Source organism: Conger conger, chromosome 2 (genome assembly GCF_963514075.1).
Source record: "Conger conger chromosome 2, fConCon1.1, whole genome shotgun sequence".
NCBI classification, from domain to species: domain Eukaryota; kingdom Metazoa; phylum Chordata; class Actinopteri; order Anguilliformes; family Congridae; genus Conger; species Conger conger.
Genome location: NC_083761.1, coordinates 5952229 through 5974728, shown reverse-complemented (window position 1 = coordinate 5974728; position 22500 = coordinate 5952229). Strand labels below are relative to the sequence as shown.

At 47.5% G+C, this 22500-nt stretch overlaps 1 protein-coding gene across 1 annotated transcript in view; it reads left to right on the top strand.

Annotated features, from left to right (window-relative positions):
* Positions 1 to 22500, top strand: part of LOC133114278 (uncharacterized) — a 62403-nt gene that overhangs the window by 10972 nt on the left and 28931 nt on the right. Inside the window, exons 4-14 of the mRNA XM_061223521.1 lie at positions 318 to 461; positions 8223 to 8369; positions 9943 to 10134; positions 10892 to 10975; positions 11490 to 11608; positions 11993 to 12107; positions 13193 to 13270; positions 14262 to 14377; positions 16671 to 16833; positions 21723 to 21850; positions 22387 to 22480. Coding sequence (XP_061079505.1) covers positions 318 to 461; positions 8223 to 8369; positions 9943 to 10134; positions 10892 to 10975; positions 11490 to 11608; positions 11993 to 12107; positions 13193 to 13270; positions 14262 to 14377; positions 16671 to 16833; positions 21723 to 21850; positions 22387 to 22480 — 1380 coding nt within the window. The remainder of the gene's footprint in view (positions 1 to 317; positions 462 to 8222; positions 8370 to 9942; positions 10135 to 10891; positions 10976 to 11489; positions 11609 to 11992; positions 12108 to 13192; positions 13271 to 14261; positions 14378 to 16670; positions 16834 to 21722; positions 21851 to 22386; positions 22481 to 22500) is intronic.

The window sequence follows — 22500 nt, the reverse complement described above, 5'->3', positions numbered from 1 at the left end:
GTAACCGGGGGCAATTGATTACACAGACTGGGGGGGGGGGGGGGGGGGTAGAAGCACTCACGGACGGGCAAACTGGTGTAGGGAAGTGCTTGTTGCCCAAATTACTCCTGAATAGGGCACTAGGACTCGGAACTGTACTGTCCTCTCAGGTCTACTTTTGCACTTGTTCTTGTGATTGATTTGCACTTTGTTGTACGTCACTCTGGATAAGAGCGTCTGCTAAATGCCACGTAATGTAATGTAATGTAATGAATATTCAGGGACAGAATCTGAAGGTGTTAACTCAGAGTATGTGTGTTTTATTTTTGGGGGGACAGACGTCTCCACACAGAGTCCCGCTGACCGAGGAGCGCTCGCCCCGTGGAACCTCAGAGGCCCCGCCCCCTCCACGGCTCATCCCCGCCCACAACGACTGCAGCTACGCCCAGTGCAACACCCTGTTCAACAGGGAGGTCCTGCAGGTAATGACCGACGGCGGTTTCAGCCAATCGGAAGCCGGGCACTGCAGCTCGGCAAAGTTGATTTCCATTAGTCAGGCATGGTGGCAGAGTCAACGCTATTTCTTCAAAAGAAGGACGTATCGACCATCCAGATCCTCTCTGTGCAGAGTTTTCACATGTTCTCCCCGTGATCGCGTGGGTTCACTGTGGGTACTCCAGGTTTCCTCCCACACTCAAAACACCTGCATGTCAGGTTAGGTGTGCTCACGCTGTTGCTCTTGGCCAAAACACTGGCCGCAGAGCTGGAGCTGGTCCCCGGGGGCTCCACTGTGGCTGCCCACTGCTCCTAAGTAACTAGGATGGGTCAAATGCAGAGGACACATTACCCCGCAGGGTTCAATAAAGTTAAATTCGGTAAAGGAAGCTACAGGGCATTCTGATGTCCGTTGTTACTCTTATTGCACTTGTCAAAGCAGTTGTTTACAAAGGTGACACACATTACCTGGTTTCCTAGGTCTAAACTGGTTGTTGGTTATTGGGTGAAAACAAAAATCTCCAGATCATGAGGCTCTCCAAGACCGGGGCTGGATAATCCCATCCAAGAGCAAAGCTTTTGGTAAACCCCTGTCAAATATTCCTTGACGGCGAGAGCAAAATATAGCTTTATGGAAGCCAGATTGTTTTATGAACGAATGTACTGACTACAAAGTGCATCAGTGTTTGTCATAATCTGATGTTTGTGGTGCAACAGATGCAAAATGCCACATTTGTTTTCCTTCACGAGCGGTCGGTCGTTGCACAAAATGTAAACTGTACCTTTGAAGGCCATGATGTAAATAGGAGTTGTAATGGGAAACACACACTGTTTCTGAGCATCCTGGCAGGGCTGTCTGGTAGCTGGCATCGGCTCCGTTTCAGTGTGGATGACTCATGCACTTTAACTCTTTTAAGAGTAGGCACTTTTCGCAATGTTTTTTTTCCTTCTGCAAAGCTCTAAGTCAGTGTTCTAGAACTCCATTGCTTTCAATTACCGGCGGTGATTGTGACATCAGTATTAGAGTGCTCAGTCAAGAACATTCTAATCATGAACTTTACTTGTGATCTCACGTCTTAAAGCAGTAGTCCCCAACCCTGTTCCTGGAGATCTGCCATCCTGTAGGTTTTCATGCCAATCCTGATTTGGCACGCCTGATCAGACTAATTAGCAGCTCAGGGTACATTTGGGGAAATTTGATCCTTGAAGAACAAAAATATACCTTCGCCCCTGCTGAAAAAAAAAAAAAAAACAGCTCAAGCTAGGTTTTGAAACAGCTGGTAGCTGGCTGATCAGTTCAGGGCAGCTCCACACTCAACATAATTTCACCAGCTCAAGCTATGCTTTGAAACGGTCGGTAGCTGGTATTCCAAGCTGGTCATAGCTGGACTTTACACCAGGGACTGTCACTTCATCTCCGAGAGTGCAGCTGTTCCAGGAAAAGCAGCCATTTTGAGTTCCGCTCTTGCAGCTTGCGTGGAGCGCGGGTGCTTTGCGGACGCGGGGAGACGTGTGCGGAAACGGGCCGCGCAGAGAAAGGGCTTCTCTGTGCTTTAAATGTGTTTTTCTGTTTTTGAATCTCGCACGGAGCACGCAGGCCGCACAGGGGTGTGGGAGGGGTGATGATTTGGGGGTGAGGTCATCGCCTGGCTCAGTGTGCACGCGCCACAAGGCCACAGGGGCCAGCCTGGGGCTGTGGAGAGCTCACGTTATCTCCCTCTCTCCCTCATTCTCTCTCTCTCCCTCTCTCTCCCTCTCTCCCTCTCTCTCTCCTTCCCTCTCCCTCCCTCTCTCTCTCTCTCCCTCTCTCCCTCTCTCTCTCCCTCTCTCTCTCTCTCTCTCTCTCTCTCTCCATCCGTCTTCTTTTCTCTCTCACAGAGCTCACATTATCTCAGCTCTCACTCTCTCTCTCTCTACATCCATCTTCTATTCTCTCTCTTTATCTCTCAGAGAGCTCACGTTATCTCTCTCTCTCTCTATCTCTCTCACACTCTCTCTCTCCATCTGTCTTCTCTTCTCTCTCTCTCACAACTATCTCTCGCAGAGCTCATGTTATCGTAATACTCTCTCCCCATCCATCTTCTCTCTCTCTTTCTCTCTCTCTCCCACACATTCTCTCTCTCCATCTGTTGCAGTAATGCAAATAACCACACATTACAACAGTGGTATGCAGAAGAGCATCTCTGAACACACAACGTGTCAAACCTATAAGTGGATAGGCTATAGCAGCAGAAGACCGATCCCTCTAAAAAAATAAGTCTAATAAATACCTAATAAAGTGCTCACTGAGTGTAAACAACAGCGTTATACACGTATTACCATACGCACGCCATATGATACAATATGAAATCATTAACCAACTGCAGATGTTGACAGTCATTGTGGTTCTGTGGCGATGACAGGTTGTCACAGCTTATGACTTTTGCTTACGCGGAAGCGTGCCAAAATTCCATACTAATCCCTCTCTCTCTCTCTCTCTCTCTCCGACTCTCCCGGCTGACGAATGCACGAGTGGTAGCACGTTAGCACCAAACGTAGCACGTTAGCGGTGCGCGCAGCGGAGCGCAGCTGTGCTTCAGCGACGCAGGCCTTTGGTACGCGCCGAAATGAGCAGCCTGGCGGCGCGGCGCGCTAATTACGCTAACGCGGCGCGTGTTTCGACCGGGAGCCGCGGACGACTCTACAGCATCGAGGGGCGAGTGTTGAGTCGCCCAGCTGGCACACGCAGTACGCAGCGACTGCTGCAAACCGCCAGAGACAGGGAACAGCTGCGCGGTCCAGCAGCGTGTTGGGAAATTGCCTCGACAGGGTTCCGCTGGTGCAAACTTTTCCGGTCTGTGCTTTGGTAATGGGTCAGTTTTGACAACTTTAGTTCCACTTGGATGCTACGTTCCTTTTGAGATCTAATGGACTTCAATCCGTTCTAACATGCCTCACCCAACCCCCCAACCTCCAGGGGCAGCCTGTAGCCTGTAGTTCTGTTCTGCAGTTCTAATGACCTTCGCTATGCACTTATTGTACATCCTGTAATCTAGTGTCTAAGGTACATGACTGGGAACCGGAAGGTCGGTGGTTCAAACCCAGTGTAGTCATGATAAATGAGGACATTACCTTTTGGCTTTCCTGAGCTCATACAGTATTTCTCTTAGCATAAGGGACATTCAATTGAAATTAAATTAAATATATATTTTGAAAATATTTTCACTGCAACATGTTGTTGTCATCTAAGACAATACATTAATGGCATTTGGCAGGCACTCTTATCCAGAGCGACGTACAGTTGATTAGACTAAGCAGGAGACAATCCTCCCCTGGAGCAATGCAGGGTTAAGGGCCTTGCTCAAGGGCCCAACGGCAGTGTGGATCTTATTGTGGCTACACCAGGGATCAAACCACCAACCTTGTGTGTCCCAGTCATTTACCTTAACCACTACGCTTCAGGCCGCTCTCATGACACTTGTATTGTGTCTAAATGTAAAATGAAAAAAAAAATACTGAAACCTTTTTTCTCCTGGGCCTTAGGAGACTAAGGGTGCCCGCCAAATTTTGTGAAATGATTACAAATGACCTGCCCACTCTTGAGGTGTGCCGGAGTCATTTTTATGTTTATTCGAGATTTGCCCCTGTAGCCGAGCAACTACACATACTGCAGGTGCGCACTCATAGCCTCCCCTGCCTTCACCTCAATCCCACAATGCCTCACTGATGACTCAGAGAGTCGTTTCCATGGCGCCGGCCAGTCAGCGAGCGGATCTGTAAGTGATAATGTCACCGCAGTGAATCACGCAGCCCGGGCAGCTGATGGAGCGGGCACGCTCATCTGTTCTGCATTGCGCTCGATGGAACATTTCTACCCTTTTCCTTTGACTTCCACGCGAAAACTCCAGACCGTCGCCTTCGGCGGGACTTTGGATATGGGTCTGCCTTTTGTTCAGCCTTGCGGGTCCTTCGACAGGGGGAACTGTCGATGCCACTGTGGATCGCTGCCATCGAGTTGACGGACACTTTAATGCTCCAGAACGAGAATTACGAACCCGCATCCCTCGTGTAAACGGTTGACCCAATGCGGAGCGAGTTCACGAACGGCACAGTCGGTGGGTGGGTATGTCAATTCACAGACCATTATAAAATCACGAAAGAACGTAATGTGCAGGGAATTTTACGAACCCGCCGGACTGTAACTTCCCATGTCGCTGCGACCGGTTTGGTCTTTCAGGGTTCAGCGGTTGTTTTTCATGTATGCGCTTATCCATTTCATTAGTTGACATATTTCAGTCTGAGATTACAGCGCGAACGTCCTTGGGGATGATTTTATTACGCAACTTCTTTTTTTATTTTTATAGACCTCATCCTGGGAAAGTTGGTAAGCAGGGTTAAAAACAGGCCTCACACTCTGACATACAATAGACGCTTGAACTCTGCACTAGACACAGGATGGCGGGTACCATAGAGATGTAATGAGAGTCAGTGACTTCATGCGTTCGGTGTAAGGTGCGCAGTATTTTTAAACCGAGCCCATTGTTTTACAAGGGCCAGGGGAACAATGGCATTAAGTGCTTCGACTGCCCGGTTGTTATGGCAGAAATCAACACCATTGTAATGTGATCCAGTGTCGAGAGATTGGAGGGGCCAGTATAAGTTCACTTATACGGTGTTTTGTTGAGGGCAAACATCAACAGATCCTGTTGACCTCATTGGCAGGCTTCTGGGTTTGTTTCCAAAGGAAGGTCACATTCATAGTAGGGTGTCGTGGTGGAAGGTTGCATGGGGTAGAGCACCATTTCCGTTTTTTGAGAAAATTAGGAATTTGTTTGTCTGATTTTGTTGTTGTAGTTGACCCTGAATCAGTTCCAGCCAACAGCAGTTCAGTAGTTAACAAGGAACGTTTATGACTTCATAAGTATTTAGTCAATCAGATGTTCAGAAAGCTAATCATGATATGTTAATTTATATAATGCAGACATCAAAATACCAGAGATACTGTAACTGGGTTGCTGTGGACCTCTGTGGAGCGTATGGTTTGACCAGAAGAGTATAACGACGGCATTCAGTACAAGGCTAACTAGCGATTAGCGGTAGCACATTCATTAGCGGTAGCATGCTAACCAAGGTCAATCAGATCTTCAGAAAGTTAATTATGATTTTATGTAATGCACACATCAAAATATCAGAGACACTGTAACTGGGTTGCCTCTGTGGAGTGCATGGTTTGACCAGAAGAGTATAACGACAGCATTCAGTGCAAGGCTAACTAGCGATTAGCGGTAGCACAGTCATTAGCGGTAGCATGCTAACCAAGGTCAATCAGATCTTCAAAAAGTTAATTATGATTTCATATAATGCAGACATCAAAATATCAGAGACACTGTGACTGGGTTGGGTCTGCAGAGCGTATGGGTTTGACCAGAGGAGTATAAAGACATGACGGCATTCAGTACAAGGCTAACTAGCGATTAGCGGTGGAACAGTCATTCGCGGTAGCATGCTCACCATGTGGCGCCAGCCTCCTCTGCCCTCGTGCGCCCCTGAGCAGCCTGGTCACCTCCTTCATGTCTTCTCCTCCATTTTGTTGGAGCCGAAAAAGATTTTTCAAGTACAGCTAAGGCCTATTGATGAAACAGGAGCCCGGTGTTCTCTGTACTGCTTTCGCCCCCAAGCTGTTTTGGTCTACGTGTCTACGTGTATAAAACGGTCAATGTGGACCATGCCAGGTAGCCTCAAGGAGTCTGCTAAGCAAGCAGCGTGACGTAATGGGCTGAAATATTAAAAACGTAAGAGCCTCACAAAGTCATAACGACGGGAACAGGACATTGAGGCTCGTCCAGGCCTGTCAGATGTTTTGTCAGAGAAAGACTCGCTGATGACGCGCTAAGCTTGCTGTCGCTCCTCTCTCATTTGCCGTTGACACAAAGTGAAGTTTCGACGTGGCTGCGAAGGGGCGACATGGCTCAACTTGAGCCCAAGGACAAGTGCGATGAGGACCCTAGGAGTCCTAGTATGACCGTACAGATACAATTTGAACCCTTGAAGAATGCATCAACTTGCCAACTAGCATACCATTGTTACATCAAAGTGCGCTTACATAATGTTATGCGCTTGACAGCCAATGAAATTGTATTTTGTTGTGAGAATAAAAATGAAAAAGATTCTATTACCGTTGCCTAAATTAAATGTAGTACGGCAGGAGCCAAAAACCCATTAGATTTAGAAATTTGGCTCAACCCACCTCTCATAAAGACCAGGTACACTGTTTATACACACACACACACACACACACACTCACACAGAAACATACACACACATATACTGTACATGGGAGTGATTTTTGTGAGTTTTGCCACCTGTATTTTGTCCTTTTTCTGCTGCAAGGTTCAAAAGCTGAGTTTGAAAAGAAGCAGTTGTGTGTGTTAAAATGGCTTTGAAAAATGGGACAGGGGTTTTGAACTCACATGCTTTTGAGAGTGTTGCTCCTTTCTAAAACCAACCAGAAAAGCGATGATAGATTGTGCTGTCCAGGGTTTTGGCCTTTGGGCTCTTGGCAGAAGAAATTACGACGCAAGCTTTAAGTTCGCACGTAGCGCTCTCACAAAAAGGCCAGGTGTATGTTTAACCTCTCTCATATTCTGCAAAGCATACTCTGGGCTGTTTAGGCAATGACATATTTCCATAGGGTTGAAAGAAACACGGGAAAGTTTCTTTCCTGACCTCTTAACTGGATTGAAATGTTGCAGTGTCGTTAAAAACCCAAAAAAAACCATGGAGACATTCCAGCATTAGAGGCAAGAAGTGAAAGGGAAATTGTCACGCTTGGCCTGTGTGTTAGATGCTTGGAATTCGCCTCAAACAGTCTGCTTTGGTTACTCCGTGTGGCCTGGCTGATGCTGCCATGTATATGTCATGTAAGTTCCACTGGCTGTTGTTAACAAAATCCACTGTTTGTTTACTCACGTCAGCTTTTTTGGAAAAGGGCTGCAGGACCCAGTCATTCAGTTCTATGCTGTTGTTCGCGGTCTTGGTACCAAAAGCCTTAGATGCAGTAAGCGATTGGCATTTATTTTAAATACCCTTTATCCAAAGCGCTGTACAATTGAGTCTTCTCATTCACACACACAAATGGCAACAGCAGTGGCAATTGGCTGCCAGGCAAGGCAGTCCTCAGGGGTCTTGCTCAGGGATACTTCGACACACCCAGGGCGGGATCGAACCGCCAACCTTCCGACTGCCAGATGGCAACCTTACCTCCTGAGCCAATGTCTCCCAATGTTGTCATGTGGAATACGTTTATTTTAATATGCCGATTGAAGATATTTATTGGAAAAATAACAGATCATGTGTCTGTATCTGTCTGCCTGTCCTTGTCTATTGATATGCTAGCCTGTTAGCCTGTCTTGTCTGTCTGTCTGCTAAACTCAGCAAAAGTTAGTGTCTGGGCTGCCTTAAAATTTTAGGTTAAGTGAACTTGACAAGACAAGTTGTTTTCACTAATCCTCTAAACAACATGTTTTCTTTTTGAAAACAAGCATTTTTTTGTTGCGACCGACTTGGATGTTGCTGGTCGTGGCGACAGTTGGTTTCCACTACTTGTCTGACTGGAGTGTTTATGCTATTTGCTAAGGACAACGACCACAGTCAAGAGTGTTTATGAATGTTTTGCGATTTCTGTCGAACTCTGCCGCTGGACTATAAGGTGGCTTTCGTGGTTGGTTTTCGTGGCTCGTTCGACCGTCGTCTCCTCCTCTCCTGCGCAGGCCGAAGCCTGGATCAAAGGGAAGCTCCAGGACCTGAAAGACGGCTGGGACGTCCAGCGCTCCCCCCTCCAGGACTCGGGGGAGGTCTCTCAGACCCTCCAGAGGGACCTGAAGGATTTCGAGAACACCCTAATACAGCTTAACCAGGTGAGACCGCTCTTCAGAAAGTGCTGCTAACATCCCAGTGTGGACTACTACTACTTCCTAAACTGTGGCTCATAGTGCTGTAAGGTTATGAGCAGCCTGGTCAGGCTCATAGTGCTGTAAGGTTATGAGCGGCCTGGTCAAACTCATAGTGCCGTAAGGTTATGAGCAGCCTGGTCAGGCTCATAGTGCTGTAAGGTTATGAGCAGCCTGGTCAGGCTCATAGTGCTGTAAGGTTATGAGCAGCCTGGTCAGACTCATAGTACTGTAAGGTTAAATGGTAAATGGTTGGCATTTATAGAGTGCCTTTATCCAAAGCGCTGTACAATTGATGCTTCTCATTCACCCATTCATATACACACTCACACACCAACGGCGATTGGCTGCCATGCAAGGCGCCTACTAGCTCGTCAGGAGCATTTAGGGGTCGGGCAGGGGATCGAACCGGCAACCCTCCGACTACCAGATGACTGCTCTTACTGCCTGAGCCATGTCGCCCTCCAGATTATGAGCGGCCTGGTCAGGCTCATAGTGCTGTAAGGTTATGAGCAGCCTGGTCAGGCTCATAGTGCTGTAAGGTTATGAACCTTGCAAGCAAGATGAGGGAAACTCCAGTAATGTTAGCTTCACAGCTGTGCATGAGTCAACACCGTGTTGTAATGCACCTCACAGAGAGAAGCAGGAGTATTTTTTTTTCTTGCAAGCTGACAAAACCGTAACCTCAGTTATAAGCTCCATAGCACACGAGGCATGTGTTTGTTTAAAAGCTAGCAATGCGTGGCAGCAACAATGAGAACACCTTCAAATCCCCCCCCCCCCCCCCCCCCGTTCACCTCTCTGTTCGGCTGCAGCTCGGCGCAACTCAGACAGCTGTATACGTTTTGTTTTTTTTCCTTTGGTAGAAATGACGCGAGTTTCACAGCTTACTGGGTTCTGTGGAGAAATGTCAGGGCCGAGTGTAGTCCTCCTCACTCCCGTGGGGTTCTTTGGAAACAAATCATCGGCCATTATTAACCTCCTGTGACACAGAGGCCAGCTTGGGGCCTGACGTAATTCCGAAATATCTCTGCTTTCCCACGCCGTCCGTCCATCGAACCGTATTCATACAGCCGCTCAAAGCGAGAGGCACTGCTAATCTGCGACCGGGGTCGTGTCCAAATCAGCACACTTGCCTACTAGTACGCTTCTTGAGTAGACTCGATGAGAAAATTGTCGAATTGGCGACCTTGACAACGTCCATGTCCCAGACCCGGGCTTATAAATTGTCTCAGAGCAGGAGTGCGGATTTCGGATCAGGAGTCCCCCCCCCTCAGCGGCTTTTCCCTCGGCTAGGCTGATTGGAGAGTCTAAATTGCCCGTAGGTATGAGTGTGTGAGTGAATGGTGTGTGAGCCCTGAGATAGACTGGCGACCTGTCCAGGGTGTATTCCTGCCTTTCGCCCAATGTATGCTGGGATAGGCTCCAGCCCCCCTGCGACCCTGATCAGGATAAGCGGGTTCAGATAATGGATGGATGGATGGAGTCCCCCCCCCCCCCCTGTTTACACCCGAATCCTCTCTCGCACCCCCCACCTGAGATGGGGGAGCAGCTCGCCTGCGCCCAGAACCCCAACTCAGACCAGGTGAAGAAGCGGCTCGGCCGGCTCCAGGACCAGTGGCACGCCCTCAGGCAGACGGCGGCCAATCAGTCGAAGGCGCTGGGCGGGGCCAGGAACCTGCAGCAGTTCAACAGGAAAGCGGATAGGCTGGAGACCTGGATCAAGGAGAAGGTAAGCTCCGCCCCTCCCCTGCAGGCGACCGATGCGCCACTGTCGACTTTGCGGCGAAGGTCAAAGGTCAAAGTTTCTCGGACGTTCGTAACCGATACGTTGGAATAGTTTTTTATATTTTATAGACTGCACCCCAGTCTTGATTTTGCAGCTTGAATGTTTTATTTTTACTTTTATTTATTTGCTTGTTTAGAAGGTACGCAACAATCAACATATCAGTAATTCCATCAATGCATGGAGGGGCAGATTTAGCTCAAGAGCTCATTTTCATCTGTTGCCACATCCTTGCGAGTAAAATTAAGCAGCAGAAAGACATCAAAATAGAATGAAGCAGAGTATAAAATGGCGAGGCTGTTAAATATAACGATGACAGGCAGCACTGATTTGATTTCAGCCATGCTTTAAGAGATGTTGTAAAAGAGGAATAAGTGGAGTAAGACGTTATATCCGCGGGCAAGGAGTTCCACAATTTAGAGCCTAATGCCGAAAAGGTAATGTCTGCTACAGAAGGTGACATCACCATGTGACATCATCCTCGGTTATAGGAGAAGCAGTTAGTCGCCTTGTCTCAAGACCTTCATCTTTACCCCAGTGGGATAATTGTATCTCATGTGGTGCGGAGCAGCCCAGCGAAGGCCACGATTTCCAAAACCCACCCGCAGACCCCAGTCCCTTCCGCTAATAAATACTGGCTGTGAACAGGAACTCACAGGAACTCACAGGAACTCACTTTTTTTTTCACCCTCTGCGTCAGCAGGAAGAGGAGCGGTCGCTGGCGGGTGTTCTCGGGGAGAACGTCGACAAAATTCAGCTGACGCGGAGAATCCTGGATCTGAAACAGGTGAGCGTGGTAAAAAAAAAAAAAAAAGGACAAGAAAAACACACACTGGAAAGTTCTGCCGCGAGTGCCCTTGTTTGATTTAACTGTCTCTGCTTGTGACTCGGACTGTTATAGCAGTTATCCGGAGGAAGTCGATCCAGCGTTCAGAATGGCCTTCAAACATTTGTTTGACCTCACGACTGTTTTATCATTTGAGCGCAGACGATCTTGACAGTGAGCATGAAGGCCATTTAAGAAAAGGATAAAACAGGACACAGGGCAGTCTGAAAAGAAACAATAACGCAGGTTTGTGATGAGTTCTGAAGGCTCACGATACAAGGACATTGCGAAAGGAATCTCTCGACAAACGATGAGAGAACATGAGAGAAAACATTTCAGGAATGTGCACAAGATCTTGAAGTGGGTAGTCGGGGGAATTCACAAGGGCCTTTTTAACCAAACCTCTCCTCTAACACAGCGACTTTACCAAAGCATGCAGCTGCAATGACGGCTGTCTCTTGCCGTGGTGTTTCAGGACGAGCTGCAGTACCGGACCCTGCATGAAGAGATCAACCAGCTGGCACTGAAGCTGGAGAAACAGGGGAAGGTGGAGGGGAAGAACATCTCCGTACGGCGGAAGCACATCAACAAAATGTACGCTGTTCCAGAGGCCCATCGCCTGGGTTCAGTCTTGGGGGTCGGGGGGGGGGGGGGGGGTTGAGGTAAAATCCAGCCATGCCAGCTTTAAAATTGAGCTTGTCAAGCTGCTCATAAGCTGGTCAAGCTGGGTATGAGCTGGTCAACCAGCATGGCCAGGCTAGCCATAAGCTGGTCTAGTTGGGAATGAGCTTTTTCAAAACTTTGCTGTTTTAGAATCATGTTTGCTGGGCAAACCATGTCAAGCTTGGAGCTAGTCTGAACTGGTCAACCAGTAGGTGACATTTCAGTTAGAAATCAGAAACTTCTGTCATGCTTGTCTTCACTGCGAATCGTGTTGTGACCTTTCCATGACAGCAGCGTTTGGGTCTCTGTGTACAGGTGGCTGAAGGTCCAGTCTCTTCTGAAAGACTACCACGACAACCTCCAGCTGGCTCTCGAAGTCTCCTCCTTCTACCAGCAAGCAGACAACATCATCTCTGCCATCAACCACAAGGTGAAAATATAAGCCTTCCTTCTGCGATACGCTATAACAATATACCGACTATATCCCATTCAGCACGCATTCATGCATCCCCTAGTGGCTCCTCGTTGGCATGGTCAAAGGTCCACCAGTGCCTTGGAAGCATTTTTTTTACCCAACTTTCGTCCAAATCCCACCCTTTGCTGAATCTTCCCTGGTACAATTGGTCAGTGTGACACCCAAGGTGATTGGCCTTCATGGGAATTATGGATTACACCCATAGTGAGGTAAAGGCTTGTCTTCTCCAAATTATTCTTCCCCCAAAACATTTTTCCATTTTGCTCAAAGCGACTTATAGTTGATTAGACTAAGCAGGGGCAGACGTATGTGCTCAACAGCTGCACTGATCTTATCATGGCTACACTGGGGCTTGAACCACCACCATTACAGGTCCCAGGCAAGCACCTTAGCCACTTTAATTAATTTAAACTTTCAGACATTTACCTTAATAGCATTATATTTACCTAAACCAGCGCTAGTGTTCGGCACATGCTATTAGGCTGAGACTGACAATTGGGGTGCTAATGTGGGGTGTTTTTTGGGGGGGCCGTTTTGGACGAATGTTGTGGGTGCAAAAAAAAAAGATGCGTCTCGGAAATCAGAATCAGTGTCCCACTAGCGGCTATCTTAGAAAAGGCAGTCCCAATGTGGATCAGCTGTTGAACGAACGCAAAATGGATGGCGGTCTTGTTGCCATAGGGACTGATGTGTAGCCCCGATTTGCACTGGTGGGACAACAGTTGGTGTTGAGTGGACCGATAGGTGTTAGCTTTCTGGCAATCTCTTTTTTTTACGAGATATTAAAACCCAGAGAAGGCGACTGGCTGTACGTAACAAACCCTTATAAATCAGCGTTACGAGGGCCGATTTATTTTGGGTGTTCTTGGTATTCGCGCTCTTAAAATTTTCCCATGGGTTCATTTTCAATTGCTTATGGCCTGTTTTTTAATACGACCACACACATAAAAGTGTTAAATAAGATATGGAGGCAGTGCCTCTGTCTTCTTTGGTGATTCCCTTGCTCAAGCCCTCTGTGTTGTGCCTGATATGCCTTTCAGAAGAAAAGGGTTCCCCTGACAAACGAACAGGAGGACTGTGGAGAAAGAGAGATCGGGGACATAGCCGGCCAAATCACGGTGAGCAGCAGTAATGCAACCAAACAACTTGAATCCCTTTTTGAAACTTTTTTACAAACTTTATGTTTAGTTGTGTTTGGGAGCAAAGCCGCATCAGACTAATTTCGGGTGACAGAATGAAAAAGTAAGCAAATGATCTAAGGATTGCATTGTAGCAAAGGTTTCCCATGAATGTAATAGCAGCCAGTTCTTATGAACAAAAGCCAAAACACATTTGTATTTCGCAGATACATAAACACTCTTGTGACCTAAAACAGGAAAGCATACTGAGAGAAAGAGAGAGAGAGAGAGAGACAGAGAGAGGGAGAGAGACAGAGAGGGAGGGAGGGAGGGATGTAGGGAGGGAGACAAAGAGAGAGCGAGAGGGACAGAGAGAGAAGCCAGGCTGGACTTCAGCTGACAAAATAATTTCGAAAAAGCCTATGTCAGTTCCGATGTTAGTTCCTCTGTTCCATTAGTAATTTGTGTTTGTGGTTTTAAACAGATTTCATGCCAGTACATATGCTTTCAGGTATTGTTATTCAAACAATAACAAATTATTCATTTTAAAAAAGACTGACATGACCCATTGTAGTCTGCAAGTGTTGCAGATTACTCAAGTATGCACTGGAATAGGAAGGTTCATCAGGGACCAGGAAGCTTTGTAGAGAGAAACTAACAGGCAGTTAGCAGTTCTATCAGAGCTGGCTGGTATTGGTGCTGTGAGTCTAACCAGGTAATGTTTAAGACTAATCCTGAGGGCAGCCTCGAAAGGGCTCTCCCCCTCCTCGCCTGGCACTCTTCAGAGAATATGAAAAGTAATTATTTTCCATCTTCACCACAACCGCGTTTGACCTAATGTTTTAAGAGCATGAAGCGTATCTGCTTCCAAGCGTAGAAATTGACTCCAAACATGTTGAGTCATTTCCTTCTCCCCCAACCACCCCCCCTTCCCCCCCTTCCCCCCCCGCTCCCTCCCCCCTTCTATTACCCACAACCCCCCTCTCTCCAGATGCTGGATGTGACTGCCTCTCAGTTGTCAAACCTCCACCCAACCCTGGCATCCCGAGTCAGTGTGAAGCAGTCTGAGGTGAAGGACAACTGGGCATCCTTTCAGAGGGCTGTCAGGTAAGGGGGGGGGGGGGGCATCCTGGTTCTGTTCACACAAGGGCCCAGAAACCATTTCAGTCCTTAACGGGCGAGCTGGCTGACTGTTCTGTACTGCTGTTCTTCAAGGATCAAATTTCCCAAATGAACCCTGAAAGTATAGTATTGTTCTCAGTGGGTACAAATGAGTATGTTCTCCAAGCAAAAAAAAGGTACAAATAAATTATTATTATAACATTTCTGCCTAGGGGTATGCATTTATGAACCTATAGGGTACCGCCCCAAGCATTTGCTCCTTTTTATACACTTTTCGTACCTTTTACTCCTGAGAGTGTCTGAACTGAAGTGGTTTCGTTATTTTACGGCTTTACGGCAGGATTTCCAGCGCTCAATCACCCGTAACCATGTATATACCAGTCCAGTTCGGACAATAGCTGCTCAGTTAAGAATTAAAAGTAATCTATCAGAGCTGATTTTACACTGGACGTTTTTTCTGGGTAATTTTTCTTGCAGTAGGAGCACCAAAAAAAAAAAAAAGACGAAAGAGACCCTTCTCCAAAATATAATGAGTCTGACAAAGTGGTGATTTATGTCAACATTTGCTTTTAATTCCTGATTAGTTCTGTTTGGATTTTGTTGAAAGGAATGTGCAGTCAAATAACGGAACTGCTGATTGTGAGTTATTGAAAAGAAACCTTTATTAACCAAGATGATCCGGGTGACTTATGATTCAGGGCATTCGCCGTATGTTTAAAGTTTTTAAAGATTAATGGGATCCATCTTAGCATTAAAGCGCGGGTCATTTAGATCCCTCGAGCCTTGAATCAAAGTGAACGGTGCCGTCTTGATTACATAAGAAACGCGACATTACATAACAACAATTACACGCATGTACCGTAACCTGCCGGGAATACGACTCTTTTCTTTGGACCGTCGACTGCATCTGAGGGGAACACACACTCGTATTAAGTGTTAGCGCAGTTATGCGAATTATTAAATTACTGCCTGGGTTTAAATATGGCTGGGTTTACTTGGGAAAATGACCCAGACAGGGGTAATGAGGATGAATTCATGGAAAAGCGTGGTCACTGCACGATGCTCCAGTGCCTGGGCTCCACTGAAGCTTGCAGCGTCCTGGGCAGGCCTAGACCGTGCGTGTGGCACTGCAACACGCTCGTTTAATGTAAAGGAAATTAAATATGACACGGAGATTATTTTTCTCCCCAGAGAAAACCCTTAATATTCCTAATATACAAAAAAAAAAAACAAGGCACCACTAACCTCAGACATCTGACTCAATTTGAATGATTTCCAAGTGGTTGGCGGCAATTTGGTGGTTTTATTTGGCATTTTGCACGGGGACTTACAAAGTTTTTTTTTTTTTTTTTTTGCACATAGTATCCATTTATACATTTTATGCAGGACACTGAAGCAATTGTTGGTTACAAGCCCAGTTCCAACCAGCAGACACTGTGGCCCTCCAGGACTGGAGTTAAACCTGCAGACATTGCGGCCCTCCAGGACTGGAGTTAAACCCGCAGACACTGTGGCCCTCCAGGACTGGAGTTAAACCCGCAGACACTGTGGCCCTCCAGGACTGGAGTTAAACCTGCAGTCACTGCGGCCCTCCAGGACTGGAGTTAAACCAGCAGACACTGTGGCCCTCCAGGACTGGAGTTAAACCTGCAGACACTGTGGCCCTCCAGGACTGGAGTTAAACCTGCAGACACTGTGGCCCTCCAGGACTGGAGTTAAACCAGCAGACACTGTGGCCCTCCAGGACTGGAGTTAAACCTGCAGACATATAAAAGTATAAAAGGGTATAACGGGTGCTGTTCAGCTCTGGGGCTGATGGCGTTTCAGGAAGCTGTTCTCCTCTCTCCACCACACTCTCGCGCAAGGTTTTACCGTTGTCACGGTCGCGGATGTGTACTTTTGCACAGCCCTTCCTCACCGACCGTCCAAAAACAACAGGCAGCTCGCAGATACAATGAGCTCATTGTTACAGACGGATGACATCATGCCTTTTATTGAATGACATCATTCTATCTGCCATCATTCTGATGCGAGGTCATTTCTCCTTCTTGACCTTCTTGAGGGGGTATCTAAGATAAAACCTTACATACACAATTCTCACCTCGGTCCTCCTGGCTGTCATAGCTATTTCAGGACATCGTACACACACACACACACACACACAGCACGTATCTGTGGCTCAGTGCCCAGCCGGGAACAGATAAGGACTCACGTGACTCATTATTCTGGCCTTTAGGTTTAGATCACGATGACGATCGCGTTTCCCCCCCCCCTGCAGGAATGAGCGGTCAGGGCTGCTCTCCGCAGGCCTCCATTTCACCAGAGAAGAAGAAGACCCCAGGACCTCCTCCTGGGACTCATGCTGCACCCTGGAGAAGGAGGCGCACGGGATTATGGGAAAGGAAGTCAAGGAAGAACAAAATCGACTCAAAGGATGCACAGTGAGTTACAGCAATATTATTATTATTATTATTATTATTATTATTATTATCATTAGTAGTAGTAGTATTAGTAGTAGTATTACTATTGTTATTACTATTAATATTATTATTATTATTGTTTTTTTAATAACCATGTTATTTATACAGTGCTTTTCCATATCTGGTATTCAAAACATTCTCCAAACAGTAAAGATAATTTGTTCAGATTAACAAATGGTAGATCAATTTAGCGCAGCAACAAACAATCAGGAACCTGAACATTAAAAAGGATAAGACCATCCTTAATAAAAAAATGTATTCAATAAATAAGATGTTTTAAAAATGGAAATTGACTGTGCTCAATGTTACAGGGGAATGGATCAGGGGACCCTCATTCTAGCTTGGGTAGCAATAAAATGGTGTTTCTCTTTGCATGACGCGGATGTTTTAACACTTGTGGGTGAACCAGAGAGGGTGATAAAGACAAGCCTACCCCTTTCCGACTCGTGAAAAAAAACCGGAAGAGGTTTTAAAAGGTGGTATTTACACTGGCCGGAATAAAATCACTAGATTTCCACGGAAATGTCGCTGGCTGGTCGTAAAGTGGGCCCCCGAACACCACGCCAGGAGAAATACCCTTTTCTCTCGAGCCTGAAATGAAGCCGTTTAATACCCCTTCCTCTCAAGCGGTGAGCCCGCAATTACACTTGTGTGTAATAACAGTGACGGCTAAATGAAACGGCCGTTTAATATTATATCAATTCAGATTTTATGAAGCAACCAGAATTCTGACATGTTACCCACGCTTGTCACCACGTTTCACAGCTTTACAACATCCATCCATCCATTATCCGAACCCGCTGATCCTGAACAGGGTCGCAGGGGGGCTGGAGCCTATCCCAGCATACATTGGGCGAAAGGCAGGAATACACCCTGGACAGGTCGCCAGTCCATCGCAGGGCACACACACCATTCACTCACACACTCATACCCACCGGCAATTTAGACTCTCCAATCTGCCTGCATGTCTTTGGACTGCGGGAGGAAACCGGAGTACCCGGAGGAAACCCACGCAGACACGGGGAGAACATGCACACTCCGCACAAAGAGGCCCCGGCCGACGGGGATTCGAACCCAGGACCTCCTTGCTGTGAGGCGGCAGTGCTACTCACTGCACCATCCGTGCCGTTTTTTTTTTTTTTTTTTACAAAAAATTATAATTCACCAAAGTGACTTAGTTGATTGAACAATGTGTGTGCAATGTGGGCTTAAGGGCTGTGCTGAAGGGCCAAACAGCTGTGTGGATCTTATCGTTGCTACACCATCAACCTTCCCTGTCCCAGTCAGGTAGCTTAGCCACTGGCCTACAGGCTGGCCTTCACGATCAAATCAGGGCGGCCTGTAGCGTAGTGGTTTAGGTAAATGACTGGGACAGGTCGGTGATTCGATATCCGGTGTAACCACAATAAGATCCGTACAGCCGTTGGGCCCTTGAGCAAGGCCCTTAACCCTGCATTGCTCCAGGGGAGGATTGTCCCCTGCTTAGTCTAATCAACTGTACGTCCCTCTGGATAAGAGCGTCAGCCAAATGCCAATAATGTAAAAAAAATCAGCTTCCCCGGTTGGGGGACGGAAACATTCCGACTTTAACAAAATGGCCGCAGGTACCGGGCCTGTCGAGCCCCTTCCGGCGCCGGTGTCGGGCGTGTTGCCGGGGGCGACGGCGACGGGGGCGAGCTGGGTGGGCTGCTCGTCGTCGGTGGGGCGGGGCGGAGGCAGGCGGGACGTGACGCCAGGCTGGGTTTTCGGGGGCCTAATGCGCCGCAGATGTGCGGGCAGGCCGGGGGGGGGGAGGCTCCAGATGGGGCACGCCGGTAGCGATGGCTCTGGGGGATGACATCATCACCCCTCGGCGGGGAGCGTAAACGAGACCTGTAATAATGTGCTGGGAGGGGCCGGACTCGGAGACACCAGGAGCCACTGGAGCGGGATTCTGTCGCCCCCGGTTACGTTTTTTTTTTTTACAGTTTATGCATTGAGCTCATTCTCTTAACCAGGACAGATTACACAGCTGGGGATTTTACTGAAGCCCCCCACCCCCCCACATTAAGTGCGTTTGCTCAGGGGTACAGCAGTGCACTGTCCAACATGGGAATTGAACCTGTAACCCCCCATTAGCATCGGTTCCCGAACCGCGACTCAGAACGATTCAAATACGTCATCGTTTTTGGATTCAGATACTTTTCGTCTCTTTGGTCCGGTGTATTTGGAACCTATGAAACGGAACGGTGGAAAAGGTGGACACCTAGGTCTTCCGGTTCCCTCGGTCGGCTGAATTAACACCAGGCGAGATCAACTGGGCGCAGAAAAGTGTTTAAATCCAAAACGATCTCGCACAAGACCCAGGTCTGCCGTGATGCCGGTGTCAGGGGTAAAGCGCGGCAGGAGGAGTTCGGTTCAGCCTCTGTATTTGTTTACGGGGGCCTGCGGAGACACAGAAGGGGATATCTGGGGACCAGATGTCTGCTGTGGCAGTGTCGGGCTGAGGACCTTTTAAACTCTGCTTGTTATTTTTACCATTAGCATACATAAACATCCCAACGTGATTAAGTAGAGCCGATTTATTGACTGGCGTATTTATAAATTGTTTTGGACTCCGGAAATGTACCGTTTTGGGGGTTTTTGTTCCCTGTCCGTGACAAAAGACAAAATATTGCTTGGCTTGAACGTTGATTGGCTGCTGAGTCTGGTGATAATTTAGTCTACTTGGTGATTGGGGTGTGATGCAGTTGAAAGGCCTGCAGACGGTTCTGTTCTGGTGAAAGAAACCTCAGAACTCACTACTACAGCCGGGAACCACCACCCTGGTCCTCCAGATGCACAGAGGCCTGTGTTTAATTATTTGTCCTTAAATTCGATGTACGTAAACACAACTGTTATGAAACGCTCTCTTTTTCTTTCCAAACTCAGTTTGGTGAGTCAGTTTCAATGACGGTTGAACTCAGCAAACTCAGGGATCAAATTATACAACTTTTCCAGCTATGCCAGATTGACTAGCCCAATTTTCAAGCTGGTTTGGCTGGGTATGGTTTGGTCAACCAGCATGGCCAAGCTGGTCATGTTGGGTATGAGGTAGTACTGGTCTGAACTGGTCAACCAGCTAAACCATCCAGCTTGTGCTGGTAACCTATCGGAGCTGGTCGCTGGTCAACAAAACATAGCTTGATATTTTGTTTGGTGGAATGAGGGATGTTATCGTTTTAGCGTTGTCTTTGTGGGACCATCCCACACAATACTGCATAACTGGTCACCCTCAGATCACACCTCTCGGCTGTAGAACAGGCTTGATTCCAAGTGGAATTCCAGTCCAGTTGGCGGATTCTGTTCCCTGAGTGGAACCTGATTGGCTGGTGCTGTCTCTGAGTGGAGTCCGATTGGCTGATTGGGCCTCGGCTGAGTTCTAACGAAGTGTCCTCGCCTTCTATGGTCTGTCAGTGGGAGGACTGGGGTCACTGGCCAAGCTTCAGTCTCAGTGGCTCTCTGTGCAGCTGTGGATGAAATGATCGTGTCCATGCACAAACACATTTCCCATCAGCCCCCTGTCATCCATGCAGGAGAGCTGATGGGCAATGTAGTCCAGTTCACAATAGTCTGACTCAGCCAGCTGAGTATATGGACTACATGTTTGTATTTTTTGGCCCCCTGCCTATTGAATATGGGACGGCCAAAAAAAACAGTGGAGGAGGGGGCGGGTAGCTGTTTCACATTACTGTACGCCATTGAGCGGAAGCCTGTTATCTAGAGCGTCTTTGACAGTGTACAGTTTTTACATACAGTCCGATCCATTTGTTCATGTGGATTCTTTTCACTGAAGCATTTCAGGTCAAGTACAGTGCGTCAGACTACGATGGCTTTGCCCCGACTGTGAAACAAACTCGCAAGCTTTAGATTTCATCCCGATGGAGTTAGAGTTCCCCGATGGTCAGACCATTGTAGTCCACTGTAGCATTTCCACATGCAGTGAAATGAGAAGTGTACTAAGTGTGTGGTCATAATTACGCAGTCAGACTGTCTGTAGCCAGCCACCGTTGATAGTGGGGCCTTTTTTAATGATTCTTAATTAATGGTGTAATGTTGCCCAGTCAGCGTGTGGTGTTATTATCTTTGGGAGGTGCTGGAGTGAGCCGTCTGTCCTGCTGCCTGCACTAAAACACTCACAGCCCATCCATCATGCGGGTGACAGGTCTGCACAGCGAAAAGGATCAGGCAAAGCTCAGGCCACCCGTGCACCGTAACGTAACGGATTACTGTACAACCCGGCATTTCCACACGTTCTGCTAGCTATTATAATAATGATGATGATGATGATGATGACTTCAATTTCAATTTTATTTTGTGCACTCTGAGAAATAAAGTGACAGTAGAGGTACATTTTTGTTCTTCAAAGGATCTCATTTCCCAAATGTACCCTGAGAGTACAGTAATGTTCTCTTTGGGTACAAATGAGTATGTTTTCCAAGCAAACAAAGGTACAAATGAAATATGTAATGCTGGTTAGGGGTGCAATTTTATGTACCTATAGGATACCGCCCCAGTGATAAGCATTTTTACCTTTTTAGGCACTTTCTTTCATACATTGATTCTGAGAGTGTATAGAGTTTTTTACAGACCCTTTACACTTTTTAGATGATGATGATGATAATTATTTTTGTTGTTCTTCTTCTTCTGCACTTTCTGCAGCACAGCAGTCTCCAGCGCTGTGGTGCGACTGTACTGTACTGTAACGGAATGTTCCGGAGCAATTCCCACGTTTTCCCCCGAAAGGGAGAGAACTCCTACGCCAGCAAATGGCAAGCAAATAAACTTTCGCTAATTTGAAACTTTGTGCCTCTTTCACTTTCCCATAATAGAGCGTGAGAGAGGCTGGGAGTCTGACCAACGGCCAGGACGACGAGCAGCCGCCAAAGAGCCGCGTGCCAGTCGCGGGGAACTACCCCGCTGACGACGTCCTCGAGAGACACCCGTCAGAGGGGGAAAGGTGAAATTCCCCTCCCCTTCCGCCTCTAATTTAATTGCTATTTAGTTGACGGTTTTATCCAAAGAGACTTACAGTTGATTCGACTAAGCAGGGGATAATCCCCCCTGGAGCAATGCGGGGTTAAGGGCCTTGCTCAAAGGCCCAACAGCTGTGCGGCTACTATCTTATCGTGGCTACACCAGGGGCTTGAACCGCCGTCCTTCCGGGTCCCAGTCATGCACCTTAGCCCCACTAGGCCACAGGCTGCCCCGAGGGTATAGTGTAAATAACAGCCGATGATGATGATGAGTTCACTTTGGTCACTTTTGCTCTGTTTGTTTGTTTATTTGTTCTCAAAATTATCTTTGTTGTACAGGTAGCAGTTGAAATTGTACTTCCCTCTAGGGTCTTTCAGCGAACTTATCCCTGGTTATGGGTATGCACTTTGTTGTACGTCGCTCTGGATAAGAGCGTCTGCCAAATGCCAATAATGTAATGTAATGTAATGATGAGATGGCATGAATCAGCAGTGCCGTGTCTGTGCCTGTTTCACGCAGCGAGGAGCTGGAGCTCAAACCCGAGGCCGGTGTGTCGGGAGGCGATGCGAGGTTCTGTGTGCAGCTACGGAAGTCAGCGGCGTCGGCAGAGAAGGTATGAGACCCCCCCACCCC